The sequence below is a fragment of the Rhinoderma darwinii genome, chromosome 4, assembly GCF_050947455.1.
Source record: "Rhinoderma darwinii isolate aRhiDar2 chromosome 4, aRhiDar2.hap1, whole genome shotgun sequence".
In the NCBI taxonomy this organism is placed as follows: Eukaryota; Metazoa; Chordata; class Amphibia; order Anura; family Rhinodermatidae; genus Rhinoderma; species Rhinoderma darwinii.
Window position 1 is genome coordinate 383134831 of NC_134690.1, and position 18310 is coordinate 383153140.

At 40.8% G+C, this 18310-nt stretch overlaps 1 protein-coding gene across 1 annotated transcript in view; it reads right to left on the reverse strand.

Moving 5' to 3' along the window:
- The window catches only part of PLEKHH2 (pleckstrin homology, MyTH4 and FERM domain containing H2), a 128990-nt gene that overhangs the window by 94469 nt on the left and 16211 nt on the right, over window positions 1–18310 (reverse strand). Inside the window, exon 2 of the mRNA XM_075864581.1 lies at window positions 13545–13674. Within this exon, the coding sequence (XP_075720696.1) occupies window positions 13545–13667 (123 nt within the window). The 5' untranslated portion in view covers window positions 13668–13674. The remainder of the gene's footprint in view (window positions 1–13544; window positions 13675–18310) is intronic.

Consider the following 18310-nt stretch of genomic DNA (forward strand, 5'->3'; position numbering starts at 1 on the left):
TATTTTTTAATAGCACCATTTTGAGCTACATATCATTTATTGATTAACTTTTATTAACTTTTTTGGAGGGTAATGGGAAAAAAAAACTAAATTTCGCCACTCTTTTTTGCGTCTTAGATTTACGGCGTTCACTGTGTGGTATAAATAACATAATAACTTTATTTAGTGGGTCATTATGATTGTGGCGATACCAAATTTATATAGATTTTGTATGTTTTACTACTTTTACACAGTAAAAACACTTTTTCAAAATTATTTGTTTTGTGTCGCCATGTTTTAAGAGCCATAATTGTTTTCTTTTTACGCCGATGCAGCTGTATGAGGGCTTGTCTTTTGCGGGATGACTTCTAGTTTTTATTGGTATCATTTTTAAGTATGTATTTCGGGGGTGTTATGTTGAGCTATTTTAATGAATCTATTTTTATTTGTGTGGTTTCAATACCAGTAGAATTGTTCCTCCCTATAATTATATGTTCCTGTACACTATTGATTTATATGGTGCTTGTGTTTACAGACTGACTTTTTTTTGCTGTAGAGGATATTATATATGTTAACCTCTTCACAATTGGAGAGTATTTAGACAATGATAGAGAAAAAACTAATTTCTTCTGTCACTTTTTTATTATTACTTATTTCATGTTAAATTCACAGAGTGTATAATAAAAAAAGTTTGGAAATAGTCAAAGTGCTCCTTGGGGTGGCCTGTCAGGTCTGTCTGAAAGACTATGAGAACCCTCTGCCCTCTTCAAAATTTACAGATAAAAAAAAAACCCCCAAAAAAACAACAGCTTACTGGATCATTGTGAGTGTAAAATGTGGGAAGAAGGATATCGGGGCTAACTATGGTCGTATCTGAATTTTTAGGATTTGGGTGGAACTAGGCTTTAACTTTCCACTACACCCCAAGCAAAACCCACATAACCCACTCTGTAAATAAGCACTTTCCAGGGATACATCATTAAGACATGCACAGTCGACAACTATGAGTAAATTTGCTATGGACATTAGTCACCCAGTAAGTATCTGCATTTTTGCAGTTCGTGGTTTGGGTTCATAGTGTTGCCAAATGTGACAAGAGCAATCGGTGGTCATTTTGGGGGCCTTTGGGAGTTGTTATCCTGGTTTCCCCACATATAGGGTCAATGAGAGAAGCAGAGCTCCTATCCAGTTGAGGCCCATCATCTGGCTAGATAATGTTTGTGTTGGCTCCTACATATAGATGACATATATATTTTTAATCTCCTGTAATGCAGTTATTAAATATGGACGTTAATGGTCCCGTGTATAAAATGTACCTCTCGTCTAGAAGAACACCACCTCAAATATTGGGGCCGTATATAAGATAATATTTCCTTATTTGCTTTTGATAAGTGGTAGCGATCTTCAGCTAGTGAAGATTTCCCCCCAGCCAAGGGTGTATGTAAATTAAGACAGCTCATTCGGCTGCTATGGGCCCCTGGTGAGAGAGGGCCCAATCATGGTTGGTGCCTATAAGGTGGGGAGAACCTATGAAGGACTCTCTTCTACAAAGGCACTATAATGTTAGAAAATAAAGGAAGGAGGAACATGCACAAGGGTCATGGAAAGGGGATGAGCAGAGGGAACAAGCACCAGGTCCTTCTGTCCTGAATGGCATAACCAAACATCATAAAGGGGGCCCTCATATTGATTTCTGCTTTGGAACAGTATGTAACACATTTTCTTATGGCAAATGCTATTAGCTGCTATCAGGTAGCCTTTGTTGCATCAGGCAATGGTTGGGCGGATAGAATAGCATAGTCTGCTATGATATTCTATCCTGTAAAAAAAGATAACCTGGCATTCCATTATTTTTTTTTATATCCAATGAAAAATCGGATCAAAATAAAAAAACTGTTATTGTCTTTCATTATCCATTATGCCTTAGGCCGCATGTACACGGCTGTGCCCGTAATCACGGGCCGCGATTGCATGCACGGCCGGCCGCAGACATCCGCCTGCATTTTCGGCCCGTGCTTCCATACAAAGAATAAGAGCACAGCCCGTAAAAAGCAAAAGATAGGACATGTCCTATTTTTTGTGGTACACTTCTGGGGCCCGGATGCCTTCCTGTAAATAAACGGGAAGGTATCCGTGGACAATATAAGTGAATGGGTCCGTAATTGCGGTCCGCAGTTCCGAACAATTTTTACGGTCGTGTGCATGGGACCATATAATGTGCACATTGCCTTACAAACTGATTCAGTATTTGCTAACTTGTCCTTTCTCATTGACATCAGATACAAAATACACAGTTGGATTTGGGATATAAGGGAATCGCTTACATGACATCATTCAGGTCACAGCAAAGTGAACAAAAAGATCTCGGCAGTATTTGTTCTAAACATGCTTGGAATTCCCCCCATTCCTCTTAACTAGTAAAAGGGTCAGTGCCTTAAAGTAAATTGAGCAGTGTCCCTGCGCCCGTCGCATGTGTTGTTCTACGCACAGAAGGCCAGAATCACACACACAGTTTTGATGCCGTTTTTGTGGCAGTTTTTGGCTCCGTTTTTTTAGCCAAACAGTAGTGGACACAAAAGGAAGGAGATGCATCAGTATTTTCTTTATACCTTTCCTTCGTTTTGATTCCACTTCTGGCTTTGGCTCAGAAAAATTTATTGAAAACTGCATCAAAACTGTGTGTATGATTTTGGCCTTAGGAAAGGATCACATACACAGTGTTGATGCAGTTTTGGGTTCAGTTACGATTTTCTTTTCAAAACTCAGCATGCTCTTTGTAGTTTAGCCTTTTTTTCATAGGCTTCTCTGCAGGACTTCAAAAACGCCATAAAAAATGTATGTGCAAAATTACACTAAATCAAAAACACCACCAAAAAGACATGAAAAAACAGCATAAAAAACACATGTAACATTTAAAATATGCTTACGATATTACATGTGTTTTTGCATGCAGTTTAAAACGGCAGGCAAAAACCTTGTGTGAAGGAGGCTTTAGGCGATCCTGACCGTTTAACCCTTTAGATGCTGCAGTCAATAGCGGTATCTAAGTGGTTTCAGAGAGAGGGTTCCACGGCAGTCAGGGGCTTAATGAAAGGCCCTCATGTCTACCAGTGTATGCCTATTATTAAAAAGCGAACAAAAAGTTGTATGTACCTTAAACTGGTAATGAAAACTACAAGTCTTCCTGCAAAAGATAAGCTCTCGTACAGCTACGACGGCTGAAAAAGAAAAACTTTATAACTCTTAGAATATGGCGACACAAAACAAATATTTTTTTTTAACAAAAGTTTCTTTATTTAAAAAAAAGTAGAACAACGTTAAAAAAACTATATAAATTCTGTATTGCCGTAATCGAAACAACCCGCATAATAAAGTTATGATGTTATTTATAGTTATAGGATTGTTACAACACACTCTGACACAGTGTTGACTGTGTATGCACACACCGTATTGACAAGGGGAATGGTAACACCCAGTTGTCAATGTATACATACATGTCCAGGAGGAATAGCAGAGGAACTGCACACCCCAGTTTTCTAAGAAAAGATGCACCAGCACTGTTATTTCATGGGGAATGCAAGACAAACATTTTAGGAGAGATGACCGGTCCTCTTTAAGTTGAGAGGCTTCCAATAAAAAATGTCTAGGCCTCATGCACATGACCATAAGGGATTTTGTTGTCTGCAAATACGGATCTGACGGCTACGGATACACATCTGTAGCCGTCCGCAATTGTGGAAGCGCCCATAGACTTCTATGGGCGAGTCCGTGCCGCAATTGCGGACAAGAATAGGACATGTCCTATAATTTGCGGATTCTTTCATACGACACGGACACACAGCCGTAAATATACGTAAAGGTGTTTGTGGCCAATAGAAATGAACGGGTCCGCAATTTCATCCGTAATTAAAAATTGTGTCATTTCGGATGAAAATTACGGTCGCGTGCATGTGGCCTAACACAGATCTTTGTGTGCTGTGTTCTTCATAGACATGAGATAGGTTCTGGAAATCTTCCATAGACAAGCATGGTAAGACCCCCATGTCTGCATAATAATGTTATTCCACCCATAGGGAGTGCAACCCGACAGCTGCAGCTCTTGCTCATCTTGAGAGAATAAATAGTAATGGGCTGATAAAATTCTAGCTAAAGTAAGACATCTGTTGTATCTGAAGATGCCCATAGACAGGAAGATTTTTGTCTGACCTAAACGTCAATATTTTTTAAGGATACTCCCTGTTCAAGTACCGGCTCACTTTCCATACATTATTCAGAGGCTAAACCTAAAATTTGTCTGGAAGGAACACTTCTAAGAATTTGTGAGGAATTCCTTGAAGTAACACAGCTACATGTGAAACATAAGTTAAAGGAAGGGACTGACTGGCAGTTCAGAGAGTGCAGTTAGTACTTTAGTACCCAACATCTGACCCTCTGGCTTTTGCTCACACTTGAGGCCCCTGAGTGTGACCGCCTGAGGACCTATGAGCTTTCGAGTACTGACTCCCATAGACCTCATTAAAATATTTAATCTTTTGTGATCAAACTCTTTCTGGCTCTACAGAAGTGCTACCATTTACCTCCAAACTCCAGCTGAAGTACCTTGCCTCATCCCTGCCCTCTATAACACTTCTCAACCACTAACCATTAATCAACGTTGCTGGATTTAGGAGTCCAGTGGGAAGTCTTTCTCAATGAGTGCATACTTATACAGGGAAGGCTGTCAATCATTGAAAAGGACCACCCACTGGACTCCTCTTCCCAGAATAAGCAGGGCTTCAAATGAAGTTTGGTTTCCGTTCATGGGTTCCCCTGACGGAAAGATCTGACGGTACCCATGAACGGAACCCCGACGCAGATGTGAACGAAGCCTTACAAATACTAATGCAAAATGCTGACCTAAATACTGCCGTGTGAACGAGGCCTTAGGGGTATTTTTTTGCTACAATTTTTAATGACCTCAAAATCGTTGCAATCGTTGCAGTTTTGCTGGAATTATGAAATTGTGGGAGAAAATGCTACAAAAACGACACCCTAGTTCCGACAGAATACGATACACTTGTTGTTACATGGTGCCGAGATCAGGGTTCTCCTGACCTTGATTGTCCACCTGGCTAGGAGATTGCCCTTCCTCATTCACTCCTATAAAAAAAATGGGACTACAGCAGTAGTACATTTTTTAGCCCCAGGATAAATGCTGGGGGAAATTTTGTTAGGTATATTTCACACTGTATCATCTTTGCGTCTACTCTCCTAGGAGTGGTACCATGGGTTTACCTTTAAGCCCCTTGCACACGAACTTGCTTTTTCTGCCGCAATTCCCCCGAAAATCCACGGGAGAATTGCGGCCCCATTCATTTCTATGGGGCCATGCACACGACCGTAGTTTTTACGGTCCGTGCATGGCCCGGGAGCCCGCACCACAGAAAGAACGGACCTGTCTTATTACGGCCGTCTTCTACGGTCCGGGCTCATTGAAAATAATGGTCGCGGCCATGTGCATGGCCCGTGATTTTCGGGCGGCTCGCAGCTGACAGTCTGCTGCCGGCCGACCCGAAAATCACGGCCGTGCACATGACTACGGTCAAGTGCATGAGGCCTAAGGCTTCTTTCACACTAGTGTTACTATAAGTTTACCTCTCTTCCGTCAGAGGAGGAGAGGATCGATACATTAAACGGAAAGCAAAGGTTCCGTTACAATTTCCATTGATTTCAATGGTAATTCTCTTGTATCAGTTGCTTTCCGTTTGTCTTCGTTCGCTAGGTTTCCATATTTTTGAATGGAAACAATAATTCTGCAGACTGCACTTTTGTGTCCGTTTAAAAAAACGGAAACCTAGCGAACGGAGACAAACGGAAAACAGCTGATACAAAAGAATTACCATTGAAATCAATGGAAATTGTAACGGAACCTTTGCTTTCCGTTTAATGTATCGATCCTCTCTTCCTCTGACGGAAGAGAGGTAAACTTATAGTAACGGTAGTGTGAACTTAGCCTTATATGCACACATTGACAATAACAACTCATCATGTTACAAGAACCACTGCCAGCCCCAAGTAGGGGCCCGCTGCATTTTTCTTTGGTCCTGATTACCGCTGGTTAAAACATTGGAAAAAAACACTTACAATTTGAAATCAAACTAAGAAAATATAAGAACAGTCCATTCAATAAAACCACATATTTGCTGATGAGGCCATGAAGGCAGAAAAAAATGAAGATTTGGAATAATATTCTTTTAGAAAACTGATACATGTGGCAAACTTGGCCAATTTCCCCCTATGAGTCTTGAAATTCCGCTCTCAGACATTATGCTTCCAAATTCACCCTCTAACAAAGTATCTTTCATTGAAAGTCAGATGCTCCCTGCGACGCTAAAACGAACCGAGCACCAATAAATATAGATGGGCTGCCTGCTGACGGATCAGCTGTTATGACAAGATAATAATAAAAGGTAAACTTTCAACGAATTTTAACACAAATATTTCCTATGTCAACTGATATTCTGCACCAGAACCAGGTGGAAAAATATACATCAGGCTAAAAACAACACCTAAAATCACTTTATTTTCCATTCACAGAGTGCAAGGTCATATTTATACCCTGCAGTGTAGGTAAGAAACTGGAGAAGAACCAACTACAACGCAACTGTATGAAAATGGACATTTATTCAAATATTTCAACAATTCTGAGAAATTGTTCATCATGGGCGGAAATTGTTTAAATGTTTAACCCCTTAATGACACAGCCAATTTGAGTTTTCTCATTTTCGTTTTTTCCTCCCGCCTTCCAAAAAGCCATAACTTTTTTATTTCTTCGTCTACATAGCGGTTTGAGGGCTTGTTTTTTGCGGGACAAGATGTAGTTTTTCATGGCACCATTTATTGTACTGCATAATGTACTGGGAAGCTGGAAAAACATTATTTGTGGGGTGAAATGGGCAAAAAACAGCCATTACGCCATTTTCTTGGGGTTTTGTTTTTACAGCATCCATCAGGCGGTAAAAACTACATATTCACCTTGTTCTACAGGTTGATACGATTACGAAGAGACCAAATGTATATGTTTTGTTTTATGTTTTACCACTTTTAGAAAAACAAAACTATTTGTGTGTCGCCATATTCTCACAGCCATAACTTTTTTTATTTTTCCATTAATTTAGAGGTGTGAGGGCTTATATTTTGTGGGGCAAGCTTTAGTTTTCACCGATACCATTTTGGGGTACATTTGACTTTTTGATCACTTTTTGTTCCATTTTTTTGGAGAGCTAAGGTGACCAAAAAAGTTCAATTTGCATATTTTAAATATTATTTTTTTTTACGGCGTTCACCGAGCGGGTTAAACAATGCTATATTGTGATAGTTCAGCCTTTTACGAATGTGGCGATACCAGTTATGTTAACTTTTTTTTTTAACATTGCTATAGGGAAAAAATGGAAAAAGTTTTTTTTTTTAACTTTTAATATATTTTTGGGGGAACATTAAAAAAAAACTTTAATTGTTTTTTAACTTTTTTTGTTTGTCCCCCTAGGGGACTTGAACCAGCGATCGTTGAATCGCTTGCATGATATACTGCAATACTCATGTATTGCAGTATATCGTGACACTGACAGGCTCCTTTGAAGCCCTGCCAGAGGCAGGGCTTCAAAGTAGTATAAAGATGCCAGACCTGGGGGCCTTCATTAGGCTCCCAGGCTGCCATGACAACCATCGGCAACTTACGATCACATCGTGGGGGGTGTGATAGTGCACTGGAGGGGGGATTCAATTGGATTCTAACAATTTAAATGCCGTGATCGTGATTGATCGCAGCATTTAAACGGGCAGGATCAAAGCGATCTTTGATTCCGCCCGTTGCAGTGAGGTGTTGGCTGTATAACACAGCCGTCAGCCGCTGTGTATGGAGCGCTTTCAACCCGTGAGCTCGCTCCATACTTCCCCTTAACGACTGTCAAGTACTAGTACATGACATGTCGTTAAGGGGTTAAAATGATTTACTGTAAGGCTATGTTCACACAGGGCAGATACGCTGTGTGCTTTTACGCTGTGGTGCAGTTTTTCAGTCGTAATGTCCGCTGTGGAAAACTGCACATAAAAGAAAAAATTGCAATACTTACGTAGCCATGGCGATGTGTCCCTCGACCGTCCTGCAGCCTGGCCTCCTGGGATGACGTTTCATCCCATTTGAGTGCTGCAGGCTGTGATTAGCTGCAGCGGTCACATGGGATGAAATGTCATCCCAAGACAAAAGCGGGCCTGGATAAAGAAACACAGAATTCTGGGTAGGTAAGTATAATATTTTTTTTAATGAGTTGCAGTTTTTGAGGCGGAATCGCTGTTGTTCTTCCGCAAAAATGCAACATCTGAATTCAATGGGAAAAACCCGCAACAAATAAGCAGCATTTAAGCAAATACTATTGACATGCTGCAGATTAAAAAAACGCACCGCGGGTCAATTTCAGAGCGTTTTTTCCCCTCAGCATTTACGCTGCTACTGTTTCATTCTGCGGATTTTCCGCAACAAAATCTGTAGCGTAAAATCTGCGGTATTTATGCTACGTCTGCATTGCTAAGAAAAAGTATGTCCATTATAACATTGCATATACAGCAATTACCTAAAAATTTCTCTTAGGCTCTGTTCAACACCTATTTTTGGAGTATCCTTAGGGCCCCATTTCATTTGGCATATGCCAATAGGGTGTCAATTATACATCGGCATATAATCTGCTACTGCACTGTATTTGTTTCTTTTCTATGGGAGCCTTTAGGCGATGTATGCCTATATAGAGGTATATGTCGCAGCCTTCTGTTGTATAGTTTGTGAAATCCTCCTTACATATACTACCTCCGAAGCAAGGCTTCAACGGTATGTGAACAGAGCCTTACCCGAATAGCTCCATTTAGAAGCAGAAACTATTTGTCCAATAGGGGACACCAGAAACAGGGGAATCAATACCATGAGCATAACTGCAGCTCTACAGCCATAACAGCTGCTATGGGACCCAGAGGGAGAATGGGCCCACTGGGACATTAGGCATTATTTAGCTTACTGACCACAAAGTGGCTGGGGCCAATTCTTAACTTTACTCTGACCCCTGTTACATTTTACTTGAGATCAACTTGCTCAGCAAAAGGCAGTAACAAAAAGTGCTGGTGGCATTATTGACGGGCAGGGGAAATTGCCTATGGAACTCCACCACCTTGGACCCTTTGTCTCCGAGTTACTTCTGGTTCTCTCTAGACAAGTCATGGGGGTTGAAAAGGAAATAGTGAACAATATGTGGCAAAAGAGGTAATTGTGCAACTTTTACTAACATATTGTGTATTGCAAAGAAATTTAGTGGCTGTGGATGAGTGACTGGCCACTGCTATAACCAAGAGAGGTATCAGTTAGTAAAGGGGTTTTACAAGAACTATAATACACTGTTACCGAGAAAGGGGCCCGGACAACCATGATCTGGCCCTGGAAACGCTATTACTATATGATGAAGAAGACATTTGTGTAAAACAGTATCAAAGCCGCATATATTAATGTTTTCTTGCACTTGTAGATACAGTAGTGGTTCGGCTCTCATCTTTACCAACATGTGAAACCAGAGAGATAGAGAAAGAAGGAAAGTATATAGTACAGGCACGGTGATACAATGAGGAAAAAGAGGCAGCTGTCTGCTAGAGGCCGGAAACAACATATCTCATATGAGATTAACATTTGACCTGCAATATTATTTTTCTATCCCCTTTACACAACTAGGATACAGAAGACGTCATTGTATGGTTTCACTATAAGGAAGTTATTATTTCTACCGAAATATGACCTTCATTGTGTATAGGGGCCAACTGGTTTCCCATAACAGAGGCTGAAAACCTCCTAAAAAACAAAGGCTACATCTAATATAATCAGAGTGCTGGGATTTGTATGGTTAATCCATAGCATATCAATTGTCAAGAAAAGCAAACATGTATCAACGAACTACCTAACATTCAGTAGAAGTGTGAACCATGGAGAAAAGACGGACTTCATAAAACATTTCTTTAAGGTGTAGGTACAGCTCTGGGGAACCTATGCAAATAAACATAAAGCATTTCTAACATAGAGTAGATGTTGTTATTGGAATTTATCTTTTGTAGATAATGGAACATTCTGATATTAATATGAAGGACTTATAAGAATTTCATATTCTCCACCATTGTGCAAGCTGCTGTTTTGGAACACAGACTGTCATAAAATAGACTGTGCCTGCCGGCTTAAAGGTACCGACAAGGAATTTGAAGTTCAGCTGCTTTATAAAAACATTCCCGTTGTTAAAAGGGGGTCATTCTAATAAGAACACATTAGTTAATTTCCTTATATATTCTTGTAGTATCAACAAAAGTGAACATACTAATGCTTTCATTTTCTTGACACTTACTGAGTGTCAGCCCACATAATAAAGAACGTTCACCACAAATATATTTAGTCATTTTAAAAATGTATATATTTTTTATTTTTGCCGGATTTTGGATTCAGAGAAAATTTAACGGATTGAGTATTGGCTGATATTATATCATAGGATATTGAATAAAGCGAGATTTAGGTGGAAACCAATCCTTTCAAGGGGTTGTCTCAGGAAGACAAGCCCTTTTGGAGTAAAAAAAATACTGATTGCCATGAGTCTGGCTTCTCTAAGCCCCGACAATTAGCCATTAACCACCTAGGAAGCCCCGTCTTGCAATTCCTTTCCACTGCAGAGGAAATGTACGTAGTACTCACTGTTGGTTGCTTTCAGGCCCATAGAGCAGGATCCAGAGCAGGGGAACCCCTTATTGACACCAATATGCCCTAATAGGGCTGTAACAACCATGGCCGCGAGCCGCCAGGTTTACTCACCTCCTGACGGCCGCACCCATGGTTCAGTGAGCGCTAGCCCGCATCTCCTCCTCAGGAGACGCAAGTGCTCACTTCCGCTTCACTCGCTGGTTACCGCTCGTGTCTTAAAGGGCCAGCGCGCCCCTAAATTTGATAACCTAATTAGCCCATGAGCACCCTGGACTATAAGAAGGGCCCTGCCCCTTCCTGCATTGCCTGAGTGTTGTTGTCGTTACCACTGTTCTTCTCTGCAAATGGTCCCTTAAAGGAACAGTGTCATCACAAATTATTTTTTTATATGTTAAAGATGTTAGTGCTTTATTAAAAACGTTTATATTCATTTGTGTGTTTGTGTTTTACTTTTTCTTATTTTTACACTTTTTCTTCCCTATGGGGGCTGCCATTTTTTGTTCCATTTCTGTATGTGTCGATTAACGACACATACAGACATGGAATACGGCAGCCACAGTCCCATAGGGACTGCGAACGGCTCCCGTCCCATTGACGGGTTTTCCAGCTCTCAGTGTTCCCGTTCCTGCTTCCTGTAACCTTTGCTATCCTGGTCCTAGTGCCGTTGAGAATTGGAGCTGTGTTGTGCTGAGTACTACATCTGCCTTGTTACACCACACCTGGTTTCTATCTGATGCCAAGGTTCCATTTGAGCCTATCTTGCTACTGTCTGAAGTTTCCAAAGGTACACCTATTCAAACTATTGACTTTACTTGTGTCTTGTTGGCCAGCTGCCATACCGTTAAGGCGGTACGGACAGTGGGTCCACGCACCCTACGTGACAAGGGCTTATGGACAGGGGATGTCATTGTGAGAAGACTGCTATTGGTTACCTTTTTTCAACATTTACCTGTTTCTACATTTACTGCCACCAGGTGATAGCAAACTGCAGCACAATTCATTATATCTTGCTTTTCAGAATAGAAGTCCAGTTTCGACCGACATCTTGAATGTAGAAATCACTGTCTGCAGCAAGTAATTCTGGTATGGGTCCCATAAGGCCTCGCCCAGACTATGGCCTCTATGCCATCGCATAGAGATGTATGATCAGTTCCCATTCATCAGAAGGTAAAGTTATATGGAGCCTTTACATTTTTTATCATTATGCTGTAGAGTTACAGATACTGGTCAAAGGCACAGGAGAGGCTGCAGACTGTAAACTGTGCAGCTGCATGCATGTCAAGGCAATGCACAAACTCCAGTCAGTGCAGGGAGGGAAAGAGATGAATAGTTGACAATTTCCTTATATAATTTACAGGAAACAGGAGGCAGCCTGGAGGAGATTTAGTGACAGCCGAATATACAGGGCCAGGCAGATTTGCAGTTATCACTCTGAGCATTCTTACATTATTGCTATGCAATGGTTCTGACACATTCTGCGGGTAACATGGAGTCTTTGTGAACCATGAAAAATGATGACAGATGAATGCAACATTTTTGTTTTTGCATAAAAATCTTTAAATAGCAATTTTTACAACACATAATGTCATGCATATATCTATGGATCATGTTTCATGTTTTCATAATATGTTCCTAAAAGAGGTTGATTCATCCAACAATTCAAAATAACTATATGGAAACATAGCATGAAGTATGACAGTATCACACTGTGTAATTCCAGTAGAAAATGTAAGCTTTGTCTGAAGTAAAGAAAAAAAACATTTCCATAAACAAAAAAAGTTCTAAAATGTTGATGCTAAAAATGAAAGAACCCCCACAGCATAGAGCCCCCACACTCAAATTTCCACGTAAGCATTACAGATGCCGAGAGGGCCTCTATTTTCCACATTGCACATGGTTACTGCTGATGGCCAAAACGGTGAGGTGGATCAGTGGGCAAGGAAGCACCCGCTTACATATTTCTTTAAAGTGGATGTTTCATGCAAACAACACATAACTTTAGCGGGGGAAAGCTTCTGCTGGCCATATATTTCCCCTGCAGCAGAAGTGAATGGCCGATCATGTAAAATATGCATGGGCTGGGTCAGCCAGAATGACAGCTTTTGTTGCTGTTATAGGCTCTCCGCTTTGGCTCATAGAGAGCGGTCCAGAGCTGGGGACACTTCCCTATTACAACCCCTTTAAGCATATCTTAGAAATGCACTCATGCGCTAGAATGCACAGCACATGCTACTCAACAACCCAATAAATAATGGATCAGAGTCCCTTTCAAAAATTGATACTTGTCGGTACATGTCTCTGAAATGTCAATTTAGCTTAATCAGCTTATTTTCTTAAAAACGTTTAACATGTCAGAAGTTTTGATTGGCGGGGTCCGAACACTGAAGTCCCCACCGATCACTAAAACAAAGCAGCAGAAGTGCTCATGCAAACGCTGTATGCTTCGTTTCTGATCGGCTTTTTTCGGAAAGCCGAGTAAGCGGTGTACGGACTCACAGACTTTCTATTGAGCCCGTACACCAATTGCTTGGCTTTCTGAGGAAAGCGATCAGAAACTATGTGTCATAGCGCTCACCCAAGCACTTGTGCTGCTTCATTTTAGCGATCAGTGCTTGCACCCCCACCGATCAAAACTTTTGACATGTCACTATGACATGTCTAAAGTTTTTTTAAAAGTTTAGTTACCCTTTAAGTTTTCTAAATAATTCAAATTCTAAGTATTATAATTTTCATTATGAGGACAGTTCATCACTCAGTATAAGTTTCACGCTCCTGTTCCTTTAAATGGTGCATAGAGTACATTGTGTAACATTACCTTCTCTGCTAATAATTCCCGGATTCTGTTTGCCTGTGTACGAAACTTCATCAGCTGGGATTCCAGGGCTATACATCTTTCTTCCCAGTCTACGGCTCCGTCACATTCCAGTTGCTCTGCCATGCTTGCTCTAAAAAAGTAAAACACATAAACAGAATGAGTGGTCACTTTGTGACACAGTCAATACTCCCTCCTCTGCTTCCTGCAGTGGATCTGCTACAATGAGCCATCTGTGAAACCCAGTTGAATCCTGTTACTTACTGATACTATCATGAGGATTAGTCTAACACAGCTGGAAGTAAAACATACAATTATGGCAACAAAACATCATCTTCTTATGAAAACAAACTAAATTCTAATTCAGTAGTGTAAACACCTGATAATATTAAACTATAAAGACCCCACCACTATATAAACTGCAGTACAAAAAGTTATCTTGTTCTGTAAATTATTTGTCACTGCCTAAATAGATATGCCAATTGGAAGTCTAAAAAAGCAGGGTAATAATAATTTTCTGCACTGTTATACAGACCATATCACTTATCAACCTGCAACCTGACTCAAGAAGAGAACTCAACATTTCTATAGTAAAGGGGTTATCACTTAAAGGCATGTATACCTTTTGAAAACATGTTTATTTTATTTTTTATTTTTTTAAATGTGTATCAGTGTGTTTGGGGCAACTTTCTAATTACTTTTTAGTAAAAATTATTTTTACTTTTTGAGATACAGCTGCTTTGTTTCCTGCATATAGAGCAGCTGTATCTAGCGCTGAAACCTCTATCCGCCAGGTCAGCAGGACTGTTGGGTCCAGTGTCAGCGGATCCTGTGTGTCACTTAGATGTGATTGATAACAGGTGGATCCTATGGACCGCAGGACCCGATGATACTGAACCCGTCAGTGCCGCTGACCTGACGGATGCAAGTTTCTAGATGCAGCTGTTCTGTATACACTATACAAAGCAGCTGTATCTGAAAAAGTTATATATATATATATATATACATATATATATATATATATATATATATATATATATATTTATATATATATATATAAAACCTGAACCTTTCTCAAGCACACCACATTGGATTTGAAATTAAACAACTGAGATGAAATTGAAGTGTAGACTTTTAGGTTTAATTCAAGGGGTTGAACAAAAATATTCTGTGAAACGTTTAGGAATTGCAACCATTTTTCTACACGGCCTCCTCATTTCAGGCGCTCAAAAGTAATTGGACAAATTAACATTACCATAAATAAAATGTTTTTTTTTTATACTTTGTAGAGAATTCTTTACAGGCAATGACTGCCTGAAGTCTGGAACCCATGGACATCACCAAACGCTGAATTTCCTTCTTTGTGATGCTTTGCCAGGCCTTTACTGCAGCGTCTTCAGTTGTTGCTTGTTTGTTGGTCTTTCTGACTTAAAGAGTCTCTGTCACACCATTATAAGTGGCCTATCTTGTACATAATGTGATCGGCGCTGTAATGTAGATTACAGCAGTGTTTTATATTTAGAAAAACTATAATTTTTGAGGGAGTTATGAACAATTTTAGCTTTATGATAATGACTTTCTTAATAGACAACTGGGCGTGTTTTACTTTTTGACCAAGTGGGCGTTGTGGAGAGAAGTGTATGACGCTGACCAATCAGCGTCATACACTTCTCTCCATTCATTTACTCTGCACATAGTGATCTTACTAGATCACTATATGCAGCCACATACTCACACATTAACGTTACTGAAGTGTCTTGAGAGTTAATAGACATCACCTCTAGCCAGGACAAGATGTCTATTCACAATCCCGACACTTCGGTAACGTTTGTGTGTGACTTACAGCACAGCACATCGAGATCATGCTGTAAAATGTAATTTACAGCGTAATTTCACGAGATTACGCTTGCTGTGCTGTAAATCCCACACAAACCTTACCGAAGTGTCAGGATTGTGAATAGACATCACGTCCTGGCAGGAGGTGATGTCTATTAACTCTCAAGACACTTCAGTAACGTTAATGTGTGAGTATGTGGCTGCACATAGTGATCTAGTAAGATCACTATGTGCAGAGTAAATTAATGGAGAGAAGTGTGTGACGCTGATTGGTCACTGATTGGTCAGCGTCATACACTTCTCTACACAACGCCCACTTGGTCAAAAAGTAAAACACGCCCAGTTGTCTATTAAGAAAGTAATTAGCATAAAGTTAAAATAGGTCATAACTCCGTCAAAAATAATAGTTTTTCTAAATAAAAAACACTGCTGTAATCTACATTACAGCGCCAATCACATTATATAGAAGATAGGCCACTTATAATGTGGTGACAGAGCCTCTTTAAAGGAACAGTGTCATGGCAAATAATTTTTTTATATGTTAAAGATGTTAGTGCTTTAATAAAAACGTTTTTATTCATTTGTGTGTTTGTGTTTTACTTTTTCTTATTTTTACACTTTTTCTTCCCTATGGGGGCTGCCATTTTTTGTTCCATTTCTGTGTGTGTCGATTAACGACACACACAGACATGGAATACGGCAGCCACAGTCCCATAGGGACTGCGAACGGCTCCCGTCCCATTGACTGCCGTGTACGGCGTCTGTGTGGGAACTGCGCATGCGCCGCTCCCACACAGTCCTATTCGAAATTGGCGCCGTCCGGCGCCATTTTCCTGTGGACCGGAAGTCGCGGCCGGACAGTAATATTACTACTTCCGGTCGCGGCTTCCGGACTTGTGCACATGGAACAGCGGCAGCAAACGGAGCGGACGGGCCGGAGGGAGCCGCGGCGGCAGGAGCAGGTAAGAGATTTCAATGTATGTTCGTGTTTGTGTGTGTTTACTACTGTATGTAAACCTACTACGCTGTGTGTTAGCTCAAAAAATGGCGACACACAGTGTAGGAGGTTACACCGTTCAAACCCCTCGTTTATCCCGGCACTAGCCAGGATAAAGGAGGGGGGGATGCTGAGAGCTCACTAGAGCGAGAGCTTTTAACCCAATGTTGCAATGCTGCAATTTTGGGAAATAGCTCCATCTAGTGACCAAAAATGGGTAGTATTATAAATTAGAAATAATTTATAATATTTCCTGACTCGTGAAAAAAATAAAAAAAATTTGAACAATGTTTAATCACCCACACACTAAATGTTTAATTAAAAAAAAAAAAACATGTTTTTCGGGCAACACCATGCCTTTAAGTTGTGTCTTAAGCAAATGAAATGCAGCTCAATCGGGTTGAGATCTGGTGATTGACGTGGCCATTGCAGAATATTCCACTTCCTTGCCTTAAAAAAACTCTTGGGTTGCTTTCGCATTATGTTTTGGGTTATTGTCCATCTGTGCTGTGAAGCGACGTCCAATCAACCTTGCTGCATTTGGTTGAATCTGAGAAGAAAGTAAATCCCTGAACACTTCAGAATTCATCCGGCTGCTTCTGTCTTTAGTCACATCATCAATAAACACTAGTGACCCAGTGCCTTTGGCAGCCATGCATGCCCATGCCATCACACTGCCTCCACCATGTTTTACAAAGGATGTGGTGTGCTTTGGATCATGAGCCGTTCCAAGACTTCTCCATACTTTCTTCCTCCCATCATTCTGGTACAGGTTGATCTAAGTTTCATGCTGTTCCAGAACTGGGCGGCTTCTTTACATGTTGTTTGGCAAAGTCTAATCTTGGCTTTCTATTTTTGAGGCTAATTAATGGTTTGCACCTTGCAGTGAACTCTCTGTATTTGCTCTCATGAAGTCTTCTCTTTATGGTAGACTTAGATACTGATACACCAACTTCCAGGAAAGTGTTCTTCACTTGGGTAGATGTTGTGAAGGGGTTTTTCTTCACCATGGAAAGAATTCTGTGATCATGCCCCACGGTTGTCTTCAGTAGACGTCCAGGCCTTTTGGAGTTCACGAGATCACCAGTGCGCTCTTTTTTTTCAAGAAGGTACCAAACTGTTGATTTGGCCACTCCTAACATTTGTGCTATCTCTCTGATAGATTTCTTTATTTTTTTAACCTAATGATGGTCTGTTTCACTTGCTTTGAGAGCTCCTTTGACCTCATGTTGTGGGTTCACAGCAACAGGTTCCAAATGCAAATGCCACACCTGGAATCAACTCCAGACCTTTTACCTGCTTAATTAATGATGGATTAACGAGGGAATAGCCCATGCAGCCCATTAATTAGCTTTTGAGATAATTGTACAATTACCTTTGGTCCCTTGAAAAAGAGGCAGTTACATATTAAAGGGGTTGTCCAACTTCTGACAACTGATGACCTATCCACCGGATGGGTCATCAGTATGTCATCAGTGCAGGTCCGACACCCGGACCCCGCACCAATAAGCCGCTCCGGTGGCCTGCGGGCATCGGATGTTGTGGCACATAATGCTATCGATGGCGCCTGGAAGCAGTTGGCTCCATACATAGCATAGCGGCCGTGCTGCAGAACTGCAGGTCTGCTCCTATTCACTTGCTATTCCATGGCCGGAGCTAACTGCTTCCGCCTTGTACGTCCGGTGCATGGTGGCATCGGACCAGCTGACCTGTGCGGGGCCTGGGTGTCAGACCAACGCAGATCATGTACTGATGACCCATCCGGTGCATAGGTCATCAGTTGTCAGAAGCTGGAAAACCCCTTTAAAGAGCTGTAATTCCTAAACCCTTCCTCAAATTAGGATGTGAATACCCTCAAATTAAAGCTGAGATTCTGCACTTTAAGCCCATATTGATTATATAACTCTTAATTGAATATGTTTTGGTAAACAGCTAA